The 26,779-nt window shown below is 51.5% G+C and overlaps 15 protein-coding genes and 1 non-coding gene across 16 annotated transcripts; 7 read left to right on the top strand and 9 right to left on the bottom strand.

Moving 5' to 3' along the window:
- Positions 1 to 66: 66 nt before the first annotated feature.
- On the bottom strand, positions 67 to 897 carry EDD37DRAFT_606493 (haloalkanoic acid dehalogenase; the record flags this gene model as incomplete). Its single annotated transcript, XM_062814893.1, has 1 exon — positions 67 to 897. One exon carries the CDS (start codon positions 895 to 897, stop codon positions 67 to 69), a length of 831 nt encoding a protein of 276 aa, XP_062673589.1.
- Positions 898 to 1,118: 221 nt separating this feature from the next.
- EDD37DRAFT_273098 (short-chain dehydrogenase/reductase) lies at positions 1,119 to 2,464 on the bottom strand. Its single transcript, XM_062810964.1, has one exon. It carries the CDS (start codon positions 2,255 to 2,257, stop codon positions 1,301 to 1,303), a length of 957 nt encoding a protein of 318 aa, XP_062673588.1. The 5' UTR covers positions 2,258 to 2,464; the 3' UTR covers positions 1,119 to 1,300.
- Positions 2,465 to 3,297: 833 nt separating this feature from the next.
- Positions 3,298 to 5,030, bottom strand: EDD37DRAFT_647360 (cytochrome P450; the record flags this gene model as incomplete). The annotated part of the gene is made up of 5 exons (XM_062817857.1): positions 3,298 to 3,435; positions 3,490 to 3,584; positions 3,640 to 4,196; positions 4,263 to 4,775; positions 4,831 to 5,030. 5 exons carry the CDS (start codon positions 5,028 to 5,030, stop codon positions 3,298 to 3,300), a joined length of 1,503 nt encoding a protein of 500 aa, XP_062673587.1.
- A 595-nt stretch (positions 5,031 to 5,625) lies between these two features.
- On the top strand, positions 5,626 to 8,825 carry EDD37DRAFT_623132 (nucleolar protein 14). The gene has a single exon (XM_062816099.1). The coding sequence runs from the start codon at positions 5,742 to 5,744 to the stop codon at positions 8,448 to 8,450; it is 2,709 nt and encodes a 902-aa protein (XP_062673586.1). The 5' UTR covers positions 5,626 to 5,741; the 3' UTR covers positions 8,451 to 8,825.
- On the bottom strand, positions 8,684 to 8,793 carry EDD37DRAFT_t2. Its single transcript has one exon. It is a non-coding gene; the product is annotated as a tRNA-Ile (tRNA).
- Positions 8,826 to 8,864: 39 nt separating the features above from the next.
- On the top strand, positions 8,865 to 10,271 carry EDD37DRAFT_623129 (uncharacterized protein). The gene is made up of 2 exons (XM_062816098.1): positions 8,865 to 9,004; positions 9,085 to 10,271. The coding sequence occupies exon 2, from the start codon at positions 9,175 to 9,177 to the stop codon at positions 10,159 to 10,161; it is 987 nt and encodes a 328-aa protein (XP_062673585.1). The 5' UTR covers positions 8,865 to 9,004; positions 9,085 to 9,174; the 3' UTR covers positions 10,162 to 10,271.
- Positions 10,272 to 10,363: 92 nt separating this feature from the next.
- EDD37DRAFT_272922 (uncharacterized protein) lies at positions 10,364 to 12,420 on the top strand. The gene has a single exon (XM_062810963.1). The coding sequence runs from the start codon at positions 10,395 to 10,397 to the stop codon at positions 11,979 to 11,981; it is 1,587 nt and encodes a 528-aa protein (XP_062673584.1). The 5' UTR covers positions 10,364 to 10,394; the 3' UTR covers positions 11,982 to 12,420.
- Positions 12,190 to 13,103, bottom strand: EDD37DRAFT_272908 (40S ribosomal protein S15). Its single transcript, XM_062810962.1, has 3 exons — positions 12,981 to 13,103; positions 12,848 to 12,924; positions 12,190 to 12,765 (listed from the first exon to the last, which is right to left on the bottom strand). The coding sequence occupies exons 1-3, from the start codon at positions 12,996 to 12,998 to the stop codon at positions 12,399 to 12,401; spliced, it is 462 nt and encodes a 153-aa protein (XP_062673583.1). The 5' UTR covers positions 12,999 to 13,103; the 3' UTR covers positions 12,190 to 12,398.
- A 468-nt stretch (positions 13,104 to 13,571) lies between these two features.
- On the bottom strand, positions 13,572 to 13,969 carry EDD37DRAFT_606486 (60S acidic ribosomal protein P2/allergen Asp F 8; the record flags this gene model as incomplete). The annotated part of the gene is made up of 2 exons (XM_062814892.1): positions 13,572 to 13,757; positions 13,811 to 13,969. The coding sequence occupies 2 exons, from the start codon at positions 13,967 to 13,969 to the stop codon at positions 13,572 to 13,574; spliced, it is 345 nt and encodes a 114-aa protein (XP_062673582.1).
- A 328-nt stretch (positions 13,970 to 14,297) lies between these two features.
- Positions 14,298 to 15,672, top strand: EDD37DRAFT_623127 (uncharacterized protein). Its single transcript, XM_062816097.1, has one exon. It carries the CDS (start codon positions 14,499 to 14,501, stop codon positions 15,525 to 15,527), a length of 1,029 nt encoding a protein of 342 aa, XP_062673581.1. The 5' UTR covers positions 14,298 to 14,498; the 3' UTR covers positions 15,528 to 15,672.
- Positions 15,673 to 17,018, bottom strand: EDD37DRAFT_623126 (gentisate 1,2-dioxygenase). Its single transcript, XM_062816096.1, has 3 exons — positions 16,626 to 17,018; positions 16,140 to 16,574; positions 15,673 to 16,084 (listed from the first exon to the last, which is right to left on the bottom strand). The coding sequence occupies exons 1-3, from the start codon at positions 16,900 to 16,902 to the stop codon at positions 15,780 to 15,782; spliced, it is 1,017 nt and encodes a 338-aa protein (XP_062673580.1). The 5' UTR covers positions 16,903 to 17,018; the 3' UTR covers positions 15,673 to 15,779.
- A 337-nt stretch (positions 17,019 to 17,355) lies between these two features.
- On the top strand, positions 17,356 to 19,004 carry EDD37DRAFT_606483 (salicylate hydroxylase; the record flags this gene model as incomplete). Its single annotated transcript, XM_062814891.1, has 4 exons — positions 17,356 to 17,466; positions 17,518 to 18,091; positions 18,142 to 18,298; positions 18,353 to 19,004. The coding sequence occupies 4 exons, from the start codon at positions 17,356 to 17,358 to the stop codon at positions 19,002 to 19,004; spliced, it is 1,494 nt and encodes a 497-aa protein (XP_062673579.1).
- Positions 19,005 to 19,108: 104 nt separating this feature from the next.
- On the bottom strand, positions 19,109 to 20,491 carry EDD37DRAFT_677627 (uncharacterized protein; the record flags this gene model as incomplete). Its single annotated transcript, XM_062819611.1, has 5 exons — positions 19,109 to 19,397; positions 19,454 to 20,040; positions 20,088 to 20,136; positions 20,185 to 20,270; positions 20,361 to 20,491. 5 exons carry the CDS (start codon positions 20,489 to 20,491, stop codon positions 19,213 to 19,215), a joined length of 1,038 nt encoding a protein of 345 aa, XP_062673578.1. The 3' UTR covers positions 19,109 to 19,212.
- Positions 20,492 to 20,777: 286 nt separating this feature from the next.
- EDD37DRAFT_623113 (transcriptional regulatory protein GAL4) lies at positions 20,778 to 24,365 on the top strand. Its single transcript, XM_062816095.1, has 5 exons — positions 20,778 to 22,162; positions 22,335 to 22,527; positions 22,575 to 22,748; positions 22,800 to 23,284; positions 23,341 to 24,365. The coding sequence occupies exons 1-5, from the start codon at positions 21,112 to 21,114 to the stop codon at positions 23,877 to 23,879; spliced, it is 2,442 nt and encodes an 813-aa protein (XP_062673577.1). The 5' UTR covers positions 20,778 to 21,111; the 3' UTR covers positions 23,880 to 24,365.
- On the top strand, positions 24,366 to 25,610 carry EDD37DRAFT_623111 (uncharacterized protein). Its single transcript, XM_062816094.1, has 3 exons — positions 24,366 to 24,761; positions 24,848 to 24,984; positions 25,050 to 25,610. The coding sequence occupies exons 1-3, from the start codon at positions 24,485 to 24,487 to the stop codon at positions 25,524 to 25,526; spliced, it is 891 nt and encodes a 296-aa protein (XP_062673576.1). The 5' UTR covers positions 24,366 to 24,484; the 3' UTR covers positions 25,527 to 25,610.
- On the bottom strand, positions 25,523 to 26,605 carry EDD37DRAFT_272326 (uncharacterized protein). Its single transcript, XM_062810960.1, has 2 exons — positions 26,171 to 26,605; positions 25,523 to 26,077 (listed from the first exon to the last, which is right to left on the bottom strand). The coding sequence occupies exons 1-2, from the start codon at positions 26,385 to 26,387 to the stop codon at positions 25,692 to 25,694; spliced, it is 603 nt and encodes a 200-aa protein (XP_062673575.1). The 5' UTR covers positions 26,388 to 26,605; the 3' UTR covers positions 25,523 to 25,691.
- Positions 26,606 to 26,779: the final 174 nt, after the last annotated feature.

Raw genomic sequence — 26,779 nt, 5'->3', positions numbered from 1 at the left:
TAGGTATCTTCCCTCTTTTGAGGAGTCTGCATACTACCTAGTTAGTCTACGATTTTTTCGATTTCCCTACAGGTCCCTCGCCGTCCACTGCCTTTCGACCTCATCAGCGAACTCTCCCAGGGTATGAAAACGCCACCCATACCCAAACTCGCCCTTATCATGCGCCTCCTTGAAATCGACCCTCCCCGTCCCCGCACCTTTCCGATTGATCCAAACACTACTCGTACCCAGCTTCTTCGCTGGTTTGTGATCATGAAACAAACTCTGCGCAACATGTAAGTTCTCGTCTTTGGTGATACCAGGCCCGCCTTCCTCCTTGTCGTCTTCATCGAGGTGCTTGAAAAGATACTCGAAGTTCCTCGGATCGGGCTTGTAGCTGCCGATATCCTCGGCGGTGAAGACACGCCAGAATCTCAAGCCTTTCAAAGGTCCGGCATTTGTCCGAGCAAAGGAATCTCGATCGACGTTCGACAAGGCGATCAGTTTGTAGTGCTTGCTCAGACGGTTCATGGCGTCTACGGTGTCTGGGAAGGCGGGCCAGTCGCCGACACTGTCGCCGAATGCTTTCGCTTGACGCTCGATCTCGGCGTCGTGCTTTGGGGCGCCGATATCGACAGCTACCCGCATATATGCTTTTGCGAGGATTTCGTTGTACTTCATGCTCGGAGATTCAGCCTGGAGGTTCTTCTCGTGCTTTGCGAAGAGCTCTGCCATGTCGTCTTGGACACGTTGATCTGTGCTGGCATGCTCGTATCGACTGATCAGGGGTTTGAGGTGTTCAACGATGGAGTTCTCCCATTGAATGAGGGTCTCATAAATGTCAAAGGACAACGACTTGAAGCTGGTGAGTGGCTTGACTGGGACAGTCGGTGTGGGCATGGGAAGCTCGTCGTCCATGTCTGAGGTGAGTAGCGTGGCTGGCGCTGTTTGACCACAACGGGCAGTGTATGATTTTTCGAGAGGGTGTCTTATATCCGCCGATCGAGCTGATGTTATGCAGGCGAGTGGTGTCGCTTACTGGGACCCCCATGGTCTAGTTAATGTTATAAAGATACCAAGGGCGTATAGAATGGATACTACGGACATCTGCGACTAGTGATGAAGACATGGAAACATCGTCGCATTAGACGCGCGCTCGTCATACAGCGTTTCGATGCGGCTGGAGCCACAGAAGGTGTTGCACTTTACTTCACCTTCCATAAATTCAAAAATCCACTTCATTACGCGCCGACGAATAACATTCATCTACCCACATATATGCTGACATGTCACAACATACCAAGCACAGCTAAGTACACAATCAAAGATTCTTAGTCACACCAGGTTGAACCCCTTCAAGGATGTCGCTCAGCTCACTCCAGACCTTGTCCGCCGCCTTCTTGCCATCATCACTCCTTACAAACGGAGAAAGAGCAGCATCCTCGACCTTTGCATCGGTCATGTACTTGCCATGCGACTCCGGGCCAGCAGTGGTACTAGCCACCAACGTCCGGCTGCCAACCTCCGTCGTCCGAGCAAGGAAGAATTTCAATATTGCCAGACCCCAGCCAGCCTCACGAGAGAGTTCCGAATGACAAAGGCCAGGATTCAAGTAATTGAGAATGACGCCCGAGCCGGCCAGCTTGGGCGCGATGGCCCGAATGACGAGGACCTCCAGGAGCTTGCTTGTTGGGTATCGCTCTTCGAAATTCGTCTTGGACTCGTCATCGAGAGTTTTGAATGTGTTGGCCTCTTTCCACTCCGGAAATTTCGTCCAGCCGTGGACTTCGCTAGACACGATGGTGAGATGCGGTTCAGTCTTGAACTCCTTGGACGTTGCCTTCAACTTGGGCAGCAGCAGTAATGCCAAGAGGAATGTGCTGATGACGTTGACGGTGACTGTGCGCTCATGGCCCTCGGCGAACTGGAATTTGCTTGCGGCAATGCCTGCGTTCTCTAACAGGACATCGATACGTGGAAGCTCAGAGGCGCGGCTGGCGAATGCTTTGACAGAGTCGTACGAAGACAGGTCGAGGGACCATACCTCGATTACAGATGAGGGGCATTTGGTGGTGGCTTCGATATCCTTTTTCGCAGCTTCGCCTGCCTTGGTATTGCGGACAGCTAGGATGAGCTTGGATGCCCCAAGACGCGCGAAGTGTCGGGCTGCCTCTTTTCCAAGACCTGTGTTGCTTCCGGTGACGACGACTGTTTTGCCGGAGAACATGCTCGTTGGATAGGCAGGCTTGACGAAAAGCTGGGAGTAGAAAAAAGCCATAGTGATGAGGTAATGATCAAGTGAATATGCGAGGTCAGGGTGAGGCGATCAAGAAATTGACGCAACGGCAGGGTGAAAGATGCAAGCCAGAGAATGTTTGTCCTCACTTGTAGAGCCACGCAGTATTATATACTGTCAAAAGCTGGGCCATTGCAGAAAACAGATATTGATAACACCGACGTAGTTGCCCCTAACGCCGGACGATGGTAATGGCTTTTTAGACTTTGGCATCTTGGGTGGAGCGGGACGAGGTCGGGATCGGGATCGTGTACGCCATTTGCTGGACTTCTCTATGATGCGCATATGCCAGGGCCACACGCCTTTCTTCTTGGGGAGAAACGAGCGAATTTGGTCTCCGCTTTCTCTAAGGGAAACACTGGTGTCGCAAAGAATGTTGGCAAGCTTGGATTCGGCGTCAACTAATAATGACCGCGCTGTCTAGGCATTTTCGAACGCGCGCCTTTTCGTGCAGCGTTAACGGATCGGTTAGCCTCTGGCCCAGTTTTCGATCGAGCCTTACCATCCTATTCCGGACACAGTAAATATGGCGAGACCAACCCGGAGAATGGATAGACATTGGTTGCAGAAGAATTGCCAGACATGGTAGCCATTCGACGGTTTCAGACTTACAACACAGATTGGCCCGCGAAGCTGGTAGCTTGGTGCACATCGGTGGTCTTGTTCAGCGATACTTGACTGGATCTCAAAGAGTATACGAAGGGATGCTGCGGGATTTTATTCACGGCGGCACACGTCTTGCGGAGTTTGTAAACCTACCACGGAGATTAGGAGATTATGTGTTCTTAGGCTGCCAGGATAATACCGTATTGCCCCAGATACACAAGACACCGACGCACCAGAGAAAAGTGTCAAACGTCGTTGTTGCTCCAAGGACTCCCACTTCCGTATTTGGAGGAAACTACCCCACGTACAGAACCCTGGTCTGATGCCGTAAGCCCTGGATTAGACCATCAACTACCAACCACGGGGTACGAACGAGTCTCCCTTGTCCTTCAGGCCCAAAGTGTCATCGTGTGATTCTATGGAGCGTTCACTGCGTCAAGACAGTCGCGTTCGATCAAAGCTGCATGGGCGGAACTCCGGACTTCAATCTTGACTTGGAATGGGGCTATTCCTTTCGCAATCTGAGGAATACGCATCGTGTCGATAGGATGAGCCTGTCGAAAGGGAGTCAGATATCGTTCTCTTCAATGTATGAGGAGCTCACGTACCTTGTCCTCAATGAAATTGAAGCAGTACAGCAGCCTCGCCACTGCGATCCAGACATTACTTTCGCCCACATTCCATCCCACACATACACGGCGTCCTGGATATTGATTAGAAAATTTCTTGCAACACATTGTCGAAGAACATCATCTCACCTGGTCCAAATCCCCAATGGCCCTTCAGGGGGTTGTTGAGGTCATCGTTCAGGAACCGCTCAGGGTAAAAGCGCTCCGGCTCTTCATACTCCCTCGGATCTAAAGCGATAGCCCAGGCATTCCACACGAACACCGTCCCTTTTGGAAATCTGTAGCCCTCATATTCGTCATCCTGTGTAAGTGATGTTGGGGCACCGATCTCGGCAAGATTTGGTCGCCAACGGAAAATCTCCTTGACCACAGCGGTGATGTAGGGCAAATCCTCCCTGTCAGACCATCCCGGAAGTCTCTCTGCATTGGCGCCACATACCCTGTCAAGCTGTGCTCTTGCTCGGTCTACCCAGTCCGGATACGTCGCGGCCCCGGCAATCATATCGTATATGGAAACTCGAGTCGTGTCGCTGCCTGCTTCCATCAAGGTCCCTAAAACGAAGAGCTGTGAAGTTTCATCAAAGTAGTTGTCGTCGTTGAACCTGATAAAGTCCGCGGCAAAGCACTCGCGCTGTTCGCCCTTCTCTATGCGCTCCTTCAATTTGTCAAGCTGATATTTGTATACCCTGCAAACGAACGTCAGCTAGATCACGTAGAGGACCGGCCCCACTTGCTGTCTGGTGTAGTGAAACATCCGCTCTCCTTTTGGCCTCCACCACTGCAAAGCTTTGGGAAGTCGAGCCAGGATAGGAAACCCGTCAACGACATTTGCACCCGGCTGCTGCTGTTCCAGGAACATCTCGGCAGTTTCAAAGAGTTTGGTGACTTCTGGATCATCAAGCTTCGAACGAATCCCGAAAACAACGCTCATGATGATCGAGTTCGAATATCTTCCGTTGGCAGAAAACCAACGATCGGGATTGTGCAGATAGTCGTAAAGGAGATGTTTGGACTCAAGATCCTGGAACTTTGAAAATGTGTCTTTTTGTCGCGTGCTCAGAATTTGGTGCATGACTTTCCGCGTCTTCCTCCATCTCTCACCGTAAGGCATCAAGACCATACGACCGCCGCCCGACATGATGTCTTGAGTCATTGGGGCTGGTGGTCGAGAAGAGTAGATTGCAGCACGTTTTTCCATCAGGTCAGTCACCACTCGTGAGGAATTCAGAAATACCCAGGTAGCACCACCAAACTTGACGGTGAACCTTTGATGCCACTAGTCAGCGTTATGACAAGGTCATGGTGCGCGGTGTTACTCACATCTCTCCATACTTCTCGGCCAGCTCCTTTGCCCATGGCCCTTGCTGGGTTGGAGGAACCTGCAAAGCATTTCCAAATATTGGAATCCCCGGTACCAGAGGTGGTAGTCTGTATTTTGAGGAACCTTTCTTACCGTACAGGGTTGCAAGGTAGATTCCGACCACAGCGGTCAAGCCGACGAGGACAATGATTTGATTCATTTTGTCAACATCCTACCAAGAAGGTGAAGGCACGAAAGACCGTTGCTGTGACCAAGAACCAAACACTCGGAGAGCGACGGAGACCATTTTTGGAGCAAAATTCCAATTTCCGGCTCTAACCTTTGTCTGGTCGACCTGTCCATACTCCGGGTGGTATGTTCGCACCCCAGGTAGGGAGAATGTGGGGTTCTGTGGAGGAGATGCATCCCCGAAAGATTAGACACTCTTCGAAGGTGAGCGGGTTTCTTTTAGCTGTCATCGATACGCAAGGCAGAAGTCGACCACCTTATGTGTGGAATTCGTCAAGACAAAAGCCTGCTGATTCATCGCATGATCCGTAAAAGACGAAGCAGGACTGCGCTACTAGACCTTACCGTTGGTTGTTTACCTCGAGTGACAAGCCATGCATTTCCCAATGCCGATAGAGTAGTGGTGCAGGGCGCAAATACTCAGATAATGATTCGAACAACAGCAATAAAGACCATCGAATCATGAGATCTCATTCTTAGTGTCGAGAGTCGAGACACAAGGAAACCTGCAAAGCTGGAAGGTTGAGATCTGTCGGTTCATTTCATCGGGGTCCGGGTTTAAGCCTGTTCCACTCTCATAATGTCCGGGCGCAGTCTTTATCGATAAGGACTTGGCACAGCAATAACTTTTTTGTTCGAGACTGGAGGCGTTCAGAACAATTTTCGTAGCCAGACGCCCAATATGGCGCCCTCGCAGCTCAAACAATTGAAGGCTTCTCTTCGTGAGAATGGCGTCTTGGGGCCTCAGAAATCTAAAAAGCAGCGAAAAGCCACCTCAAAAGACGCCCAGAAAAGAAGCCAGCGCAATGCCGCTCTTGAAGACATTCGAGAACGGTTCAACCCGTTCGAGGTCAAGGCTCCGGCTCGAAGAGACAAATTTGAGGTCGCCAGCGGAAAGAAATCACAAGCCTCTGTTGGGAGACCCGGTGTGACACGCGGTCTAGGCGAGGAGAGACGTCGAGAAACACTGTTGAAAGAGATGCAAAGTCGACACAAAGTCGGCGCCCTGGTTGACCGACGTTTTGGAGAAAATGACCCTACGATGACCCCCGAAGAACGTGCTGCTGAACGATTTGCTCGCCAAAACGAACGCAAGTTGAGGAAAACATCAATGTTCAATTTGGAGGACGATAGCGAAGAAGAGTTGGCACTCACACACGGCGGGAGATCTCTAGACTTTGGTGGTCCGGCCCGAGACGATTTCGACGAAGGCGATGTCACCCTCTCGGACGACGAAAACGAAGACTTTGAGGCGCAGGACGACAGACCACGAAAGAAACTGCGGCTCGAAGATGGTACCAGTGCTGTGGAGGATGAGGAGGGCGATGAGATGCCGCAGAGGAAGAAGACCAAGACTGAAGTCATGAAAGAGGTCATTGCGAAATCCAAAATGTATAAGGCGGAACGACAAGCAGCAAAAGAGGACGACGACTCACTCCGAGCCCAACTGGATCAAGGAATGTCTGAGTTCTACGAGGCAATGCAAGGTCGCAAAGCACCCGAGAAACAGTTACCGTCACCCCCTAGCACGGAAGCTGAACCACAGATGGACCCTGCTCGAGCCGCTATGTTGGCTGGAAAGAGCAGAGAAGATGCAGAGAAAGAGTACGAAGCCAATCTTAGAGCACTTAAACTGGAGGCCCGATCGAAACCTAGCGTTCGCACGAAAACCGATGAGGAAAAGGCTGCGCAAGAGGCTGCAAGGCTGGAAGAACTCGAAAGAAAGCGAATGCGTCGCATGAAAGGAGAAGCTGAAAGTTCAGATGAGGAGGATCAACAGGAAGCAGAGCCTGGTTTGGACCAAGACGTTGACGAAGATGACGCCGAAGCATTTGGCTTGTCTGCGCCTGAAGTGGTGCCCACAAAAGAACTCGATGTCGAGGATGAGGACGATTTCATGCTTGACGATGACCTCATAGAGACAAATTCCGAGGCCGAAATGGCAAGTGAGCAAGACGATGAAGAGTCCGAGTCTGAAGAAGAGCCAGAAGACGACGGCGATGACGATTTCATCAATGGTCTGGTACTGCCCCCAGCCTCAAAGATTGCACAAACAAAGCCGGGCGACAAGTCCACCGTGAGCGACAACCTCGCCTACACCTTCCCCTGTCCTCAGACCCACCAAGAGCTATTAGCCGTTGTGAAGGGCAGCAAAACCACGGACCTGCCGACAATCGTCCAAAGAATTCGTGCGCTATACCACAAGGGACTCGTACAAGGGAATCAGGACAAGTTGGATGCTTTCGCTGGTGTCTTGACACATCATCTGGCGTACCTCGCAGACACCGATGCTGATGTACCCTTTTCGGTATTGGAGAGCTTGATACGCCATCTGCATTCGATGGCAAAGGGGTCCCCACAGGTGGTCGGCGACGCATTTCGGGAGCGACTTCAGACTATTGCTGAGGAGCGGCCTCTCAAGCTTTCTCCGGGCGACCTTATCATCTTGACAGCGGTTTCCACGATCTTCCCTACCTCGGATCACTTCCACTCGGTCGTGACACCAGCAATGCTCACTCTTGGTCGATATCTTGGTCAAAGTTCGGTACAGTCTTTGCATGACCTTGGCGTTGGGGCATACTGCTGTTCACTGGCTCTGCGGTACCAGCGTCTCGCAGGAAGATATATCCCAGAAGTGGTCAATTACGTCGTCAATGCCTTGGCTACCTTCGCCCCAGTACCGATGTCTGAGAAAGACCAGGTTGAAAACCCGTTGAACGTTCCAATTCGGCTTCCAGCGCAGTCTTTGCGAATAAGGTCTTCTGAGAAGGGTCCAGAGAAGCTGTCATTCAAAGATCTCGTACTGAGCAATGGGGGAGACGGCAAGAATGTCAGTGCACTGGCTCTATTCAATGCGTTCGTGCATCTCTCCAGGCAGATTGGGGATTTATGGAAAGAGAAGAAAGCTTTCCCAGAGATCGTTGCGCCTTTGATCCAAGTTCTCAACCATGTCACTTCGCATCCTGGAAAACTACCAAAGCAAACACTCCATCTTGTTAAGGATGCTCGTGATACATTGTTTGGTCTTCAGAGCGCCGCCATCAAGTCCCGTGTGCCTTTACTCCTACACCATCACCGACCTCTCGCGATCAAACAGTCTATCCCGGCGTTCATCGAGAATTATAATCCAGACCGTCATTATGATCCCGATGAGCAACGTTCTCAACTCTCCAAGCTCAAAGCCGAACACAAGAAAGAACGCAAGGGCGCGATGCGTGAGTTGCGCAAGGACGCCAATTTCATGGCTAGGGAACAGCTTCGTGAGAAGAAGGAGAAGGATGCCGCATATGATAAGAAGTTCAAGCGGCTTGTGGCTGAGATTCAAGGGGAGGAAGGAAAAGAGAAGAAAGAGTATGAAAAGGAGAAGAGGAAACGACAGGGTCGATTCTAAAGATGGAGGAGCCAGGCTTTGGACACTGTAAGCAATTAGACGAGCCTCGCAAGAGCAAAAAAGAAACTTGGTCCGAAAGGTCCTGCTCCCAATAACGTGTACTCAGTATGGTTATAACAACACTCGCCGAATTGAAAACAGCTAAAACCAAACTTGAGAACAGAAGCCAGAAACCTTTATATCAGAAATGAGGTTCAGGCAGGAATCCAACATTGATTTTCAGGCAGCAAAAATGATCCTGGCGAGACTTGAACTCGCGACTTTCGCATTTCTCGAAAGGAATTCATACTGGATGCAAGCATACAATATAAGAACGACACGCTAACCACTGCGTCACAGGATCAGGAGGATAAAATTTGTCGACGAAGATTGGAGCTTTTTTCGCGACAATTTCAAGGCTGATTTTGGGGCGGTCAAACTTATATACCGCACCTTTTTTGCACGTGACATGCCTTTCATGTTGTCGTATTTTCTCCTTCCTCCCACTGTCTCCGGTTGCAAGTTTCGCAGTGAGATGATTTCCCGCGCATGTATGTGATGCTGCGGCACTGCTGGTAGGTCTGGTAGAACCCTTCACTCTCAGCGACTTTGACAATCTCGCAATTTGTGTTCCGCTTCCAGCTCACCTCTCCAGAAGTGTACTCACCGAGGGAATTTTACATCCGCGATACCGCATTGCAACCGGCAGATTGCCCGACGGAAAGCAGCCTGGTCTGAAGTAAATATGGCGTCGGATCATTCGGGAGATGGCTCAGGGGACGACGACGATTACATGAACATGACGTTCGAAGAAAAGCAGCCTTCGAGAAAGGCCGAGACACTCACGCAGCGGAAGAAACGACTCGCCCGGGAGGCAGAGATTAAAGGACGGCCGAAATCGAAGACAGAGCTAGCGGAAGAAGAGCGCAAGAATACAGAAGCAGCATTGAAGACCACAACACTCGACACCAAAAACAAAGGGTTCAAGATGATGGCCGCACTTGGGTATAAACCAGGAAGCGCATTGGGAGTTTCCAGGTCGGACGCAAGCGAAGCCAAGGACGACCGACTTCTCGAACCTATAGGTCTCGAAATGAAAGATTCGCGGAGTGGCATTGGTGCGGATGCAGAGAAGAAACGCAAGTTTCGTGAAGAGATGGAGGCGCAGGCGGACGTGGAGAAGAAACAAAAAGTCGAGGCGGGCGACTTCAGGGAACGACAGCAGAAGGAGCGGGAAGAAAAGAAAATCGAAGGACAAGTATGGGGTGCGATGAAAGTCTGCGAACGGCTTGAAGAGGAGGAAGAAGAGGCCGAGCGTTCTACGGACAATGATGCGGATCCTGCGAGGCGAAAGTCGACGAAGCCACTCAAAGGCGTCAATGTTCTCTGGCGAGGTCTTGTCAAGCAGAGAGCCATCAATGATCGAGACCGGAGGATGAGGTACGACTTGCAGCAATCACAGGTACGGAGTCTGGAGTATGATAATCCTGACGAGGATAAAGAGGATAAGATGGCGCTTGGGAAGAAGGCAGAAACAGAAGAAGTTGATATCGACCTTGACGAGGACGACGAAGAACTCGATGAGTTCCAGACGTTGGAAGTGCCTGAGAAATTGGCCAAGCTGGTAGCATATCTTCGAAAGAGATGGCACTACTGCTTTTGGTGCAAGTCCAAGTATCCGGACAAGGAGATGGAAGGGTGTCCGGGCTTGACTGAAGAAGAACACGACTAAGGGCATGATCGAACCCAGATATGAGAAACATGGCAGTAAGCCTACCTCGTCGTTCACTGAAGTTTAATTCGATCGAAGTGACCTAGTATGGAAGTCGCGTGTGCCATCGCTAAAGCCTTGCTTACCCGTTCCTCAGCCTCGTGGCTGGCTTTGACTTTCAGCCTGATTCCCCGCATACCTCAATCTTTATTTAGTCTGCAGAGTAACGTGCACCCATTCACGTCTGCATAACCATGTCTTTCTTCTATTCTAATCGCTTCCTTGTAGCAGTACTTGTAGTAGCGCTCGGCACAGCATGTTATACGACGCCCGGTCTTCTGCAGCGGGTCAAAGATGAAGCTCGCGCGCCCGAACCAGAACCTCCTCCTCCACGCAGACGTCTACAGAAAGACTCGGAGAATGCTTTGAAGATCGAAACCTTGCGCACGCTTGCAGACGGCTACAGCTTTGAACTACGCACCTCGGCCATCAAGATCGTCGCCAGCCGCACCGTCAAATCCCAGACAAAAGACCTGCTATTACGTGACTTGGCCAGCAAAGATGACGAACGGCGCAACGAGGCCATCAACGGCATGTGGCTGCTGCTCTATCATCCCGCCTTGACAGAGAAGAACTATGCCTCGGTATTTGGCTCGAAAGGCATCGTTGCCGCAGTGCGAGCACTCATCAACGTGATGCCACTGCACAACGTCCAAAGGCAGAGCCTCGAAGGTGGCCCGGGAAAACTCCCGCCCTCGCCCGTCTTACCGCCAGGCCGACCAGCACAAGAAGTCTCGCTGCTTATTCTTCTGGGTCACTTGCTTGCAGAGGAATCTGGCCGGAGTAGAACAGCCGACTATCCGATCAAAGCCGCCCTTAAGGCGGGCCTGGTGACCGAATGGCTAGCGCACTACCCTTTTCCCTGTGCCTTGCCAGAGAACCAGTGCTTCAATTTCAAACGAAGCGACACGGTGCGCCTATTCGACCGCGATAGATGGAAGATGGACGACCAACTCATGGCAAGTGTGATTTACCACGTGATTAGACATCCGCTGGGACGCAAACAGTTGGTCGATGCCGGGCTGGACACTAGCAGAAAACACAGAGGTACGGCAGATTCGAGCTTTGCATGGAACTTCAGCCAAATGAGACGCCCAGCGTGGGCCGCCGATGCTCACGATGACGAGGACACGCTCATGTTCAACGGTAGAGACACGGCTGGGATTGTCAACGACGATCTTAATGTCTGGGAGGAAGAGGGCACGACATTCCTCCCTCCAGGTGTGATTGCGCGGCAACGCTCGACCGAACGCAGTCAGGAGGAAGATCTTCTACGGCGTCGACACCGTGAAGCAATTGTCGTTGCGGAGCGAGGGGCGCCATTGCGCAGAGAAAACATCCTGCAAAGGAGCGACAGTAGGGTGTTGCAGCCGATGAACGGCGTTAGTGGAGTCGAGGGTGCTCTTAATGGGTTGTTGGGCCTGTCTGACGAGCACGGTGAGAGGACTCTGGATCTCGTCGAGCCAGGACGGAGCAGTCGCACAACGGCATCATCATCAGGAATGGATCAGGGTGCTGAGGCAGAAGCGTCGTTGGCTGATGGGGTTGTCACGTCGGACGAATTGCATGATTCACTGGATGAGTTTAACAATCTCTCTGAGTACGAGAGACAGGCGGCGCCAGAGGTTCTTGACGAGATTGATGAGATGATTGCGGCGGCGATGAGTGATCCTGATGTTCAGGAGGCGATCCAAACGGTTAGTACTCCGGCTTGGAGGGCGAGGCAGGCTTCTGGCGGTTCTAGCACAACTGTCGAAGACGACGATGCGGATGGCTCATGAAACGATCGTGGTGTTGGGCACATACAGTGCGTCATCGGGTAATGCTTTAGTGGTCAGGTGTTACCTAGCGAGGCGTTCAGGGCTTTAGCGATGGGTCATGAAGGTCCCATACCAGTGTATGAATATTGACAGGACAGACGATCAGTTCAATACGGACGCATTGCGTTTTCAGATCATAACATCTGCTGCACTTGATGATTCGTGCTGGTCAAATTCTTCCATTATCGATTGCAGTCTGTGACCACCTTGGCTTGTCATCTTCTGGCATCTGGGTCTTGTGCCTTCTCAACCTGTGACCGACTTTCATGACGGTCATTGGAAGCGACTTCAGTCTACCTGGCCACCGCCACCTTTCCACATCCCGTCGATAAAACAGACATACGCAATCCCCTCGCAATCCTTCTCCAAATCGTCGGTTTACTTCAATGGAATGAAACGCGAAGAGTGGGTAGCACCGATACCGGGTCTACCGTGCTTGACGGGCTTGTATGAGATGGAGAATTCGCCGAGGTAGTGACCGACCATTTCGGGCTTGATTTCGATCTGGTTGAATTCCTTGCCGGAGTAGACACCGATGACGCTGCCAATCATCTCGGGCACGATGATCATGTCTCGGAGATGCGTCTTGACCAAGTCGGGCTTCTCGTTGGGCTTTGCCTCCTGCTTCGCCTTGCGCAACTTCTTGATCAGACCCATGGGGCGGCGCTTGAGGCCTCGGTTGAATCGACGGCGGGCGCGGGCATGAAGGATGGTCAGGAGCTCGTTGGATGGGATGTCCAGCAGTCTGCAAATCATCAAACGTCAACTTTTGTTTCTTTTCTTGAACCCGATGCCGATGAAAGGTTCATCGCGAGGACTAGACGTACTGGTCGAGATCGACACCTCTGTATGAGAACTTTCGGAATGTTCTTCTCTTCTTGATCTCTGCGGCCTCCTCGGCGTTCTAATCCAATTCTGTCAGTCAAGACTCGATGATGTTTGGCTCGAGCAGGAACGTACGTATTCGGTGTCAGCCATATTTGCGGTTGGACTGCCCGGGTCACCTTTCGATGAAGTTGTCGAAAAGCGAAGGAATGGATTGCGGTGTGCAGTTGATATTTCGAGGTCAGTTCAGACCGCAAAGCGTTTTGCAAACTGCGGGCTCAAGCCAAACAGCGCCAAGACATAAATGCCAAGCTTTAGGGTTTGTGCGAGCACGTGATTCTGGCTGATCCGATAAGGCTGAGGCATGGATTGCAAAATCCAGTCTTTACCCTATGCGACTGCCAGAATGAAAGAGATGAAAATGTCAAGTACAAATTATCGGAACTGATGGGCCGTTGCAGGATTACTGTGTGCTAGGACCAGATCTAGAGCAGAGAAGACGAAAGACGTAGAAATTCTGAGCCTGGTATTCCCGGACTTGGATATTGTCATTGAAAGCCGTACATATGGCCACAACTTGCGCAAATAGACTCTTGTCGTAGTGCTTGAACAGTATGCACTGCGTGTTTCACCTGGGATTGCTGCATTCCCCGAGTCCCTCTATTGCGTTCCAGTCAACGTGAGATGATCCTGATCTTGTGGATTGGCAACTTCGTTTTGCAACGTTTAGTCGAAGAGACCGAAGCCCATGTCCTCGTCGGACTCTTCCTTCTCAGCCTCCTTCTCTGGCTCCTTCTCCTCCTCGGCAGCGGCCTCACCGCCGGCGGCAGCACCACCAGCAACAGGGGCAGCACCACCGCCAGAACCGCCGCTTGGGACAGACGCAAGTTTGGTCGAACCCTCAGCGATCAACTGCGACCATGTTAGAATCCACCTTATGTAATTTCGGCGTCGAATTTCCTTACCTCGTTGATGTCTTTGCCCTTTAGCTCTTCGATCAACTTCTCGAGACGGTCCTCGTCCGAGTCGATGCCGACAGAGGATAGAACGCTCTTGATGTCGTCTGCGGAGGGGTCGGTGTTACCGGCCAGGCCGAGAAGGAGGTATGCTGCGAGGTGCTTCATTTTGAATAAGAGTGATTCTGCGTGAAGTTGTCAGTATTGCGCCGGAAATCTTGCTGATTGACTACATACTGGTGTCGGGAAATGGACGAACGAGAGAGACAATCGATTTAACCGCGAATTGGGCGGAGACTGGCACTTCAAGTTCTAAAGATATTCGTGATTGCAGAGACGACTTTGTCAAAAGTGTCTGCGGTTGGGAGTTGTGCGCGCGAAAATGTGTGGGAGGTGTCGGGGAAACTTTGCCGAGTCCCGACTCGCCGCATTAAGCCCTGGGCCATGTTAATTACGTTCGCGGCGAGGTGTTCATGACTTCCTTGCTTTCCTTCCACTTCTTACTTCTTTGTGCCTGTTCACTTGTCAAAGCCTTCCGCAGTGCTTCCTTCTGATTTTCGTTTGGACCTTCGATCTATATCATCCGGCCCTCCGCAGTTGCGTTTGGCAAACATGCGCATCTTCAATCCATATACTCACTTGTCATTATCCTTTTGAACGAACCTCTAACCTCGGTTCCTTGACTTCGTCTCCCAAGATGAGCTTCTTAAACGACATCGTCAATTCCATCGGCACCGATAGAGCCCCAGCTCCGCCAAAGCCACCCGTGCGCCCACTTAGCGCCAATTCTCAGCGACTTCAAGCGGACAGTAAGCCTGGATCTCGACCTGGCCTTCCTCCTCTTCTCTCGCCACTGAACGGTATCAAACGGAAAGCGGAGGACGATGTTGCGAAGCCACAGGAGAAACACATTAGACCGAATCCCGCTCCTGGCTTGACAAGCTCAGTGGCCAGACGCCCAGCCGCTCCGCCTCTCAATGCGCCCAAACCGTCCAATGAGAAAGCCATTCCTGCGTCTCGACCTAAGGTCGACACCACTGTCAGCTCAGCCAAGCCTGGATCACGACCCGGAACTCCAACTGGCCCCCCTGCTAAAGCTCCGGCAAAAGGATCATATGCCGATATCATGGCTAGGGCGAAGCAAGCGCAAGAAACACGGATGCAAAGCCAAGTTGGCATGATCAAGCATCAGGCAACAAACAGAGAGAAAGTATCTAAAGTGGCTGAGAGGCGACGTCAGGAAGAGGAGAAGGCGAAAACCGGGAAGGAGAAGTCCGATCCACGGCTTACAAACATCAAACGAGACAAGTCGAAGTCACGCAGCCTTAGTCCCGCGAAGAAAGCAGACCAACCTCGTGTAGCCAAGGCACCCCGACCACCTCTACACGCTCCAGCCTCATCCTATAAAGGTACAATGGGCCAGACTTCGAACCGATCACAGAAGCAAGTTCGGCAAAAACGAAGCAAAGCCGATGAATATCTTGGTACAGACGAAGAGGATCTCTCTGACGAAGGCAGCTATGGACGAGATGAAGAAGACGACTATGGATCTGATGCTTCCTCTGACATGGAGGCCGGCGCTTTTGATATAGATCAAGAAGAAAATCGAGCATTGAAAGCCGCAAAGGACGAGGATGCCAAGGAGATGGCTTTAGAAGCCCGTCTGAAGAGAGAGAAGGAGCAGCGACGAAAGAAACTGCTTGATCTTGCTAACAAGCGGAAATGAATCTCATGACTTACGGCGCATGACTTCAAGGTTGGCATAGCATTCATATTACTGATTATTTAGCATTGGTGTTGGGGTGACAGCCTTGATAGGACAGCGCAAAGCGGTGCAGCATTACAGGAAATCTATCATTTGACTTCACAATTGATTGGAATTGACATCTGTTTTTGCGCAGAACATTTATACAACATATTCATACCGGATGTTCTTGATGACATTCCAACAGACAAAAAAAATTCGTTAGACCAAGAACTAATCAGACACCAGGCTCTCTACGTCGACACCCTCGACCCTATAAAACCCGAGCGATGTCAACATTGGCTTGTCATGGAACCTGTACAAGTACACTGTCTGGTCTTCTTCAGCAGTGTGTTGGTACTTGTTCCATGCTGGGACGCAGAATGTGTCGCCTTGCTTCCATTCGATACGTTGGCCGTTAATCTCGCTGTATCCCTTGCCAGTCACAACATGGTAGACCGATGATGCAGTTTCACGAACAGCAGAGGATGTGCAACCTGCGTTCAGTCGCTCAGCAGAACCACCGAGGATCTTGGATACTGTTTGAAGGTCAGTGAGAACTAGGAGGTCCTATATTGAGGAACCACGCCATACCTGGTCTTCCGTCCTTCTTCAAATAGTCTTCCGACGACCAATCTCCCTTCTTTTCATCGAGTTTTTGTTGCATCGCTTTCCAGGGGAAGACGATGGGTGATTCGTTCGAGTCGACGTCATCTGCAGGATATCTGGCCTGTTGAAAGTGCTCCACGAAATGAACTGGAAAGTGTCTAAAGTTTGGCAAATCCAAACCATCGAGCCAGATCATGGGTCCAGAGCCATCCTTTCCGTGGTCGTGCCAGTTCCACGTTGGAGTGAGGATCACGTCGCCTCTCTGCATGGTGATTCTCCGACCGTGTACAGCAGTGAACCCGCCCTGTCCCTCGATGATGAAGCGCATGGCGAATGCAGAATGTCGATGTGCCCGAGCTGTCTCATTTGGCATGACCAGCTGGAGTCCAGCGTATAAAGTGTCTGTTGTATATGGCGAATCTGATTCGACAGGTCAGCCTGTGCATATACTCGTCTCGAAGAGTAACATACCTCGAGCAGGATTGACCAGCATTAGCACTCGTCTCTCCGCTTTGCTTTCGTCGACGATTTCTCCCGCCCGAAGCAGGCTTGGCCTGACTTCGTCATACCGCCAGATGTATGGAATACACTGAGGATTTGGCTCTGGAGGATTCAAGCGCGCCATCTCCATCCAGAGGGGCTTAGTATGTACTTTGAGAGCGGCTGCGACGAGCTCTTCCGCATCCTCTTTCGAAGGCGCCCATTTCGAAGTCTCGGGTTGAGTGACGGTCTCCGTGGTGGTAGACATGTTGAATTGTTTGAGGTTGGAAGTGTACCGATGCTATTGCCTTCTACTATCGTGAAACAAAAGTCAAAGGCTCTAGATATTCTACGTCTTAAACTTATGGAACGCCGACCCCTCCTGTTCCGGAGAAAGCATATGGACGATCACCGACGCGTAGGCGGTTTCGTCAAGACCCGTGCTTAGCGGAATCCTTCCCGATACATACCCGCTCAGCCTCGCCCTTCCCGAATGAACCACACCCCGCATTTCGACAGCCGTATGCTAGTCTCTACGGCTGTGCCGACCTGTCCAGATCGTACATGGGTCAATATCGGTTGAGGCGGCCTTCCCTACTCTGGTCCAAAGACCCTAAGATGGTACATGCCGCTCGCGATCGACCTCGCACCACTACTCGAACGCATTCAGACATCATTCTTCCCTTGCTGATTACTAAGTGCTCATCTTAGCTCTCACAAAATGACTGGCGGCCAGAAAGAGCACACGAATGGTGAAGTCTTGACTAATGGTCATGGCAAGTCGGGCGTTGCTGTCCCTTCGTTGCAGGATGGGTTCATTGATATCCCAGAGGTAATGATAGTATGACATTCAATCGAAGAACCCAGACTGATTACGACCCAGACAGCATCTTATCCGACTGGAAGTCTCGACTTTCTTGCGAAATTGCAGAAGCAAGAAGACAAACGAGCTTCCACTTCTGTTGATGCTGAGGAGCCTTCAAGAGTTAAACTGAACATTACCATCGTCGGTGCAGGTCTGGGCGGGCTTGCGGCTGCTATTGCCCTCACCCGAAAAGGTCACAAGGTCACGATCTTCGAGCAGGCCCCTGAACTCGGCGAAGTGGGAGCTGGTATTCAAATCCCATCTAATTCATCTCGACTGCTCATCAAATGGGGTCTTGAGCCTTTCCTGGCCGGGAAGATCGTCAAGCCACACAACATTGCCTTCCGGAGATGGGAGAATGGAAAAGCAATCGGTCTCACTAAGCTCATTCCACAGTTTGAAAGGGACTTCGATGCTCCCTACTACGTCGTACATCGAGCTCATTTCCATGATGCCATGTATCGATTAGCGCTCAAATTGGGGATTGATGTCAAGATCAACTCGAGAGTTAATGAGTACGATGAAGCCTCTGGTTCAATAACGCTAGGGAACGGAGAGTCTTACTCGGCAGATCTTGTGATTGCATCTGATGGTAAGCCTTGCACTGGATTATACCCGTACTTGACTGACGCTTGAATAAAGGATTAAAATCAGTAGCACGACAGATTGTGCTAGGCGGAGTTGACCAAGCACCGAGGAGAACAGGCTTCGCGGCTTATCGTGCCACGGTTGATGTCGAGAAGATGAAAGCATACCCAGATACTGCAGAGATCCTGGCCAAGCCGAATCTGAATCTATGGTTAGCCAAACCTGCATCACCTACTCTTGAGTACTACTGACTCTTGCATTCTAGGGTCGGAGACCTGAGACACGTCATGACATACACGATAGCAGGCGGAAAGGCATTTAACATGGTGTTGTCACATCCGGACCGGTCAGATCCAAGTACATGGAACTCACAGAGTCCCGACAAGATCTTGTCGGGCATGCGGGAGCATTTCAATGGCTGGGATCCCACCCTCCGCAAGATCATCGATATGATCGAGTCTACTATGAAGTGGCCCTTGATGAGCGGCTCGACCCTCAAGAAGTGGATATCGTCATCCGGCAGATTGCTGATAATGGGCGATGCGGCACATGCCATGGTGCCGTATATGAGCCAAGGTGCTGCTATGGCCGTCGAGGACGCGGCTGCTCTTGCGGAAGCAATTCATCTGGCAAAGAACAAGTCAGATCTGCCGCAGGCTTTGCACGTCTGGGAGACCGTCCGTCGCGAACGAAGTGGTCAGATGCAGGAAGCCAGCTTGATCAATGGAAAGCTGTGGCATTTTGCCGACGGTCCGTTGCAGCAGGCGCGAGATGAAGGAATGGCACCAGAAGTTGACGGTCGAGATTTTGTTTCAAGTCCGAACCAGTGGAGTGATCCCACGACGCAGCGCTGGTGTTATGGTTATGATGCGGAAGCGGAAATCAGGAAGGCATTTTCAAGGACGTCTAAGCTGTAACAAGAGGGTATCGATGCATATGTCTTTTATCGGCGTAAGGTTACAATCAGGAAGACATGCCGTTGGTCGCCCATGCTATCATAGTGCAATGCTGCTCCGATTCTGGACCCCTTCTGTGCCTGAATATAATCATTACTCTTAGCTGAGCAAGGCTGAGGGTGTTCAACCAGCATGACCGTACTGTTTCCGCGAGCATTTTACAAGAATATCATTGAGGTATTCTGAGCACTATCCTCCCTCCAATTTCAAATCGTGCCAGTCTCTCCATGACATTGTTGATCTCGTCAAAGTCGAAAACAGCAATTTGAGGTACGACATCCCCGTGCACCGCCATTTCGAGCAGCTCCTCCATCTCTTTGTCGGTGCCTACCGAAGAACCCACCACATGGAGACCTACGGGCGATCAGCAAGCGGAACCACACAGCTTGAGAAGCCAGATGCCGACATACCTTTGACGACCATCATGAACGGCGAGATTGGCAGATCAAAATCCAGTCTAGGCAATCCCACACATACTAGGGTGCCGAGAGGGCGCACGAGCTTGAATGCTTCAGTGTATGCAGCTTCTGAGCCTGCTGTCACAATGCAAGCATGAACTCCGAACCCGTTGGTCAATCTCTTTACCTCTTCCTCGACCTTATTAGTCTTGAAATCCAGAAACGTCGTTGCCCCAAGTTTCAGGCACATTTCTCGCTTGGCCTCTCCAGTATCTATTGCAATGACTTTATACCCGCGTTTAGAGGCAATCTGGACACCAAGGTGGCCGAGTCCACCACCAGCCCCGGGAATGACAAGCCATTCACCTGGACTGAGATGTGCCTTCGCAATGGCAGAGTATAGCGTGAGTCCGGCGCACAACAGTGGCGCAACGACTTCTGACTTGAGCTGCACTGGGATCTTGGTGACCTGCTTGGCTGGTGCCACGATGTATTGCTGAAACGTTCCCCTCACGTCACGTCCTGAGTTATGTTGGTTCGGACAGACTGTAGGATTGACGGCACAGATCTCGCATGAGCCACACGTGCTGTACTGCCACCTGCAATTCTTAGGGGTGTTTTAGTTCTGAGAAGAGCACGTACTTGCCTGATACCGACGCGCGTGTTCAGCATGGTCTCCGGCACCCCTGGTCCGACTGCACTCACTCAGAATCGCGGATCATGTATAGCCGAGTCCAGCTCACCTTTTATGACACGCCCGACACCTTCGTGCCCGGCGATATCGGTGTCCATTGGCGTCTCGCCATATATACTGTGGACGTCCGAATGGCTTTTTGCGGATCAACAACCATTAGCTACCGTGCTTAGTGCTGCCACATACGCTTTCATGGGTCAGCGCTTGCCTTTGCGCACTACTCACCAGAAGCCAGTATACTCCAGCTTAACCAATATCTCGCCATCGATGGGCGTGGGAATTTCAATATCATTCCTGATCACGAGCCTTGCCCCTGGTTTTGGAGCTTCAAGCCACGCAGCAGTCTGAGTTTCCATGTCAGCCGACCCCATTTCGCGGCCCTGTTGTCGTACGTTCGGATGTTTAGTAAGAGCTACTCACATCAAGAGCCAGCCAGTCTAGTGTACGTACGAGCTGTTTGCAATATGTTGCAATGTTGGCTCAGCCATGCCGAGGTTGCGGGGAATTGTGTAAAGGGGATGATAGCCGATGCTACCCCGACACGACAGGGCTATGCGATTGGCCGAGCAGGGTGTTCTTCCTTCTCTTGTGTGCTTGAGGACATCTTTTGAACTGGCGGAATCTTTGCCCTTCATACTTTGGGGGCTGTAAGTATCAAAAAAGCGTCGATTCCAACCGTACCATCTTGATAGAAATTGCTCAGGCGCTTGGCATTTGGAAGGGGGGAGACATCGGATCATCTGGCTTTGGAGATCGCAGCACCAGAAGCAACCTATCAGCAACACATTGGATATCGACCAGAGCTCCACAGTCAGTGGTGAAGCATTGCTATAGTCTTCTTGTCCTAAACAAGGTCCCCCTCTTGGTCGCCTACGTCCCCGGGTTCTGGTGGTCCCCGTCTTGCACGTGATAGACCATACCACGACATCTCAGACCACCCGCGGCTCAAAACTCATCAACCCCGACGATACCACTGATGCCGGCTGTACCCCAGACCCGACCAGCCTCACAGGGCGACGTGCAGACCGGTGACTCCCCTCCGCCGTCTTACAAGCGGAGGCGCATTGCCCTCGCATGCACAAGCTGCAGGAACCGCAAGTCACGTTGTAACGGCGCAAAACCGACTTGCAGCCTTTGTGTGGAACTCGGATTCGAATGTGTCTATCAGCAACCAGCAGCTGGCAACAACAGACCACCACCATCACAATCGGAGTATGATGAGCGACTTCGTGCCATCGAAGACACCCTGCGACAACTCGTCCGTCAGAAGGATACTTCGTCAGAAGAGCCTGATCAACTAAACCAAGATGTCGCTCACCAGACTTACCGACAGGACAGCTACCAAGCTCCACCCGCGCCAACTAATGATGATGAGGAGGTCGCAGTGCTCGAGGAAGATGACTCTGGCGGCCAACAAAACGCCGTTGAGGATACGGTGGATGGCATGGCCGTCATTACCGATCCAAAAGAGAGCGGGTCAAAATTCTACGGCCCTTCGTCCAACATAGCATTTCTGCGAGAGATTTCCGATGCGACCTCTGCTTCTCTGAAAGCTTTGGGACAGCCTGGACATACGAATGAGGTTAATGGGCGAGCGTCTAGGGCCACATCACCGGTCACGACGCTGATTGGACCGCTAGTTTCGAGGGCGGTCTCGCCGGTCACAACTTTGCTATCAGAAACAAGTCCCATCGCCACAAGGCAGGGGGTAAACATTCGATCTCTGCCTCCTGAAGACAGAGCCCTCCGTCTCATCAGATTGTTCTTCTCAGACACTGGCATGCTCTTTCCCTACATTCACGAAGAAGGTGTTCTTCGGACCTATACGGCTGCGAGACGCAACCGCTTTGCTGGGGTCAGTAGATCCTGGCTCTGTCTTCTCAATGTCATCTTCGCTTTCGCCACTTATATCAGCGCCAGGCCAGATCTACCGGCAGAGAAGAATGCTGCGGAGTCTGGGATATTCATTGAAAGGGCGCAGGCATTGGCTACTGAGATCGAGTTGAAATCTGCTAGCCTGGAGACTGGTAAGCACTACCCCACGAGTATCCTGGAATCCTCCTGCTTCAATGCATTTTTCTTGTCCTCATGCTCCTTCCTCGCAATTCTCCAATCGGCTGTCTGTTTTAGCTTGAGACTCAATCTATGACTGCACCGCGGCACATCGGCCTCATCTGGCCGCTTGCTAATCGACTTTAGTGCAATGCCTGCTTTTGATGGCTCAATATCGCCAAGGCACTCAAAGGTCTGACCAAGCTTGGAACCTCCATGGTTTGGCCGTCCGAGCAGCATTACAGCTAGGACTTCATTCGCAGGCAGCTTCTGCAGGATATGCTGCCCTCGAAGCCGAAGTGCGCAAAAGGGTTTGGTTTGCTTGCGTGGTATTGGACAGGTCAGTCAAGCACGACCCTGGTTATGTTGTTATCTTACGATTATCAGGACTCTATCTATGACTTTCGGAAGGCCTTCCACCATACCGAACGAGTACGTCAAATTGGACCTGCCGATCAATCAAAAACTTGATAAGCTGGCGACGACTACAATACCAAGCACCGCTGCCTCTGGCGAGAATTTCGACCCGCCGGAGACAGTATGCCTCTACATTGCTACCGTGTATGCTTTGGAGACTTATTTCTTCGAAGGCAGAACGCTGACATGACATAGGCGACTCTATCATATTTTGGCCGAGATTATCACGCAGCTGTACGGCTCCAATGTGGATACTGACCCTAACATATCCCTCCCCATCCTTCTCGAAAGGACCGTAAGTCTTGAGCAGAGGCTATCAGCGTGGAAGAGAAACCTGTTTCCGCAACTGCAGCGGAGACCATGGGAGACTTTGGATCCGGGCACAGTCTCGTCCTCCTCGTGGGATGCTGTTTTTGACAGGCTTAGCGTAATCATCACGCTCAGATACCTCAATATTCGCATACTGCTGCACAGACCTGTTCTGAGCGCCTTTTTGCGGAAGAGAGCGCACTACAATTTCGGCGGAGGCCAATTGGAGGACGATGACCCATTCTTCAACGATGTTGCAAGGAAGAGCATCAACATATGCGAACAATCTGCAATGGAAATCGTGCAGATCGTGCACAAGACCAGCAAGCTACCAGGCCTGCTGGGGGCTTGGTGGTTTTCCGCGTATTACAGTACGTACTTATGCACTCACCTTGTCCAGCGTACTCGACTAACACAAAACTTGAAGCCTTTAACGCTGCGCTTGTTGTCTTCAGCTGCATCCTCTTGGAGATAACCACAATCAACAAATGGACGCCTGGGGGAGCCACCATTTCGATAGCAGCCTTCGTCGATTCCAACAAGGTCGTTGAGATGATCACACGACTCAGGAGAGCGGCAGATGTGTTGCAGAGGTTCGGTGAAGGTACCAAGTCGTCTAGAAGAATTTCGAGGACACTGGTCAAGCTTGTGCAGATTTGCATGACACTTGCGCAGTTGAATCCGGAGCAGGGTCCGTTGGTTTTGTCGGCTTTGTCGTCGACCCAGCAATCAGATGTGGCTCAGATGCAAGTCCAGCTCGACCTCGCACGGCAAACGCAAAACGGAGCAGGCATGGTGGGTGGAACCGTTGCTCTTCACGGCATGGGTACAACCACGATAGGGCCGGACGATCCGTTCAGCATGTTCGATATGAATATGCCACAGTATTGGACTGACGCCAACTTGGACCTCTTCTCCGACCTTGCGGGCGTCGAGCCAGGTCTTGCTGCCATGTTGTCTGGTTAGAAGAGGGAACTCCATGACACTTGTAAGCCTCAAGAACAGTCACGGACATCTGTCCCATGATTTATATATGTCACAAGTGACGTTCGGCATAGTGATGGATCTGTGGAGGTTCAACTGACGGCTTTGAAGGCGTCAAGAACTAGTAATTCATGACCCGCGTAAGCATCTCATATCAACCGTGAGAGATACGTCTTCCGCAACCTGCGCGCCCGCGGGATGACATTGTAGCCTTGCCCATGACTCGCCCCGCCTGAAGGCGGCCATTTTGGGTAGACGTCTTCTTCGCCGAGTGCTTGTAAGAGCAGCCGACCAAGCCGTCTTTTCACGAAGTTGGAACGGGAGCTTTGATACAATTCCAGCCTACTACAAGCCAGAACACCGAGCGGTATTCCGTAATGGTTGTCCGGCGTTCCGTTTCATTGCCGTGGCAGGAGCGAAATGCCGAGCACGACAGCACGACATCGGTATCTTCCCGTTCTATCCCCAGGGCAAGCGAAAGGCCCCACATCCCATTGAACTGTCCAGAGGTACAGCACCAGCAGTATCTTTGATGATTTCTACAGGCAACAATACATTCCAAGGCTTTTTGAACACCAATTTTGAACATGAAGGTACCCTGGACTCGGCTGATTCGCTTCGTCAGCACTGACGGACATGTTCTTCGCGGCGAGCCGATACTGCCCAGCGAGGACTTCGACCTCGGAAATGTCACAGAGTCCGATCAGTTGAAAGCGAAGGTTATCAAGGGTGATGACCCCTTAGACACGACTGGGAAAACCGTTGTGAGCGATGAAGTTGTCACGGTGAAGAAACTGCTCGGCCCACTAGCCGCAGCAGAGATACCGATTCTCAGATGCGTCGGGTTGAACTATGCGAAGCACAGTAAGTGACTTACTTGATGGTCATGTTCTCGATGAAGGGCCACAGGTTGTTCGAAGAGGGACTTTACGTGCTGACCCGAAATGTAGTTAAGGAAGCAGGACGGACACCACCACCGTTCCCTTTCATCTTTTTCAAGCCAAACACTTGTGTGATCGACCACGAGGCTCCGGTCGTGATACCGAAGATCGCACAGGACGATCAAGCGGACTATGAAGGCGAGCTGGTAAGTCCCCGAAACTCTCATCAACGGCACGTTAAGGGATGCAATGCTGACGATTGTTGGTTAAGTGCATTCTCATCGGCAAGGACGCAAAGGATGTCTCCAAAGAAGATGCCCTCGATTACGTCGCGGCATATACGGCGGGTAACGACATATCGTCCCGCAAGTTGCAGCGCAATCCGGAGTTTGCGGGTCGTGTGCCGCAATGGGGTTTCTCGAAGGGCTTCGACACGTTCGCGCCGCTGGGTCCAGTTCTCGTGGCGTCCGAACTGGTCGGGGATCCTGCGAAACTGCATCTCAAGACCATTGTCGACGGCGAGACAAGGCAGGATGAGAGCGTCACTGATTTGTGCTTCGACTGTGCCTATTTGATCTCATATCTGAGCCAGGGGACGACATTGCAAAAGGGGAGTGTGATCATGACGGGGACGCCTGGAGGTGTTGGAGCGGGCATGAGTCCTCCGAAGTATCTTGTTCCTGGGACGAAGATGGAAATCCAGATCTCAAAGATCGGGACATTGAGAAACCCGGTAGAATTCGCATAAAAGATCATTGCATACGGAATATCTCTTGAGAGATTGCCGTTGTGCAGCTTAAGCCATAGAAAACTAGATTCATACCTCTGCGAGCTTTGCCCTGCTTTGATGCTAAAATGCATTAGCAATGAAGACTCGTCCGCTTTCACTCATCCCACTCGGAGAGGAAGGACGTCACGAGTACTGTGGCGGGTGTGCTTCTTGATGCGCACTGCTTTCCGCTTCCTCCTGTCTTGAACTCGGTCTCATGCCCCTTCTCATACTCACACCCTCCAGCCTGACCTTCAACTCCTGCTTGGATGCGGCAGAAGTCCCCTCATCCTCCAAGGCCGCCTTGAGCTCGGACTCCTCCTGATCCAGCAATCTCCATCGAAGGGCTTCCTGTTCCCAGAAGAACAGCATTCCGACGGTCTTGCGCTGGGCATGGATGCTGACGAAGGCCAGCTCATGAGGCAACCTTTGCGTGATACGAGTGGTGTCGATTCCCAGTGGTGCTGCTGGATCGGTGATTCTGTTCTTGACGAGTTCCTTGTGGATGCGAGCTGAATTTTTCTCGGACGCTGTCGTGCATTAGCCGGGTACAGACTCGATGCCGCAATCCCAGGACCGGTGTAATCTGATGATAGTCGAAGGACAGAATAGTTATGACTCACTCGTTATACCGGCACTGAAAGCACTATCTTCATCGAGCGTCATTGGCGACCTTCCCCTGGTCTCTGCTGCGCCTAGCTGATGCACCCATAACAGGTCCTTCTGGGTTGACGTGAGATCGGCGTCTTCTCCAGGATTGTCGTTGGCAAAGTTCGGAAACGCGTTTGTTATGAGGCGGTTGAAGGAGAACCCCACGGCTCCTGAGCTTTTTCGATACATGGCTTTGGAATTGGAAGGTCCGGTCGAAGGTGGAATGGGCACGATAATCAAATTTCCGTATTGGATGGTTGAGCTGGGTATAAGTTCTGACGACACGGGTATTTCGTCTTGTAGATATAGCTTGGATGTGCCTGAGGCTTTTGACAGGATTTCCGAAGATAGCAAATATTGGTTGAGGTTGGCCCAGGTACGTAGCCAACTGCCCCTGAAAGCGATCTGCAAGCTTCGTACTGTATTTTGCAAAAGCCTCAGCGACTTACTGAGAGATCATACGACCACATTCAGCGTCTATTGAGTGGGAAAACGCTCGAAATGGGAGTCTCAAATGCGATCTGCGGGCAGATATGCGCAAGCGAGAGCAAATCTGGCCAGATCGAGACATCTTTTCTGGA

The sequence above is a fragment of the Exophiala viscosa genome (genome assembly GCF_022695815.1).
Source record: "Exophiala viscosa unplaced genomic scaffold EDD37scaffold_2, whole genome shotgun sequence".
NCBI lineage: Eukaryota > Fungi > Ascomycota > Eurotiomycetes > Chaetothyriales > Herpotrichiellaceae > Exophiala > Exophiala viscosa.
The sequence above is the reverse complement of the archived record's forward strand: the minus strand, read 5'-3'. Positions and strand labels throughout refer to the sequence as shown.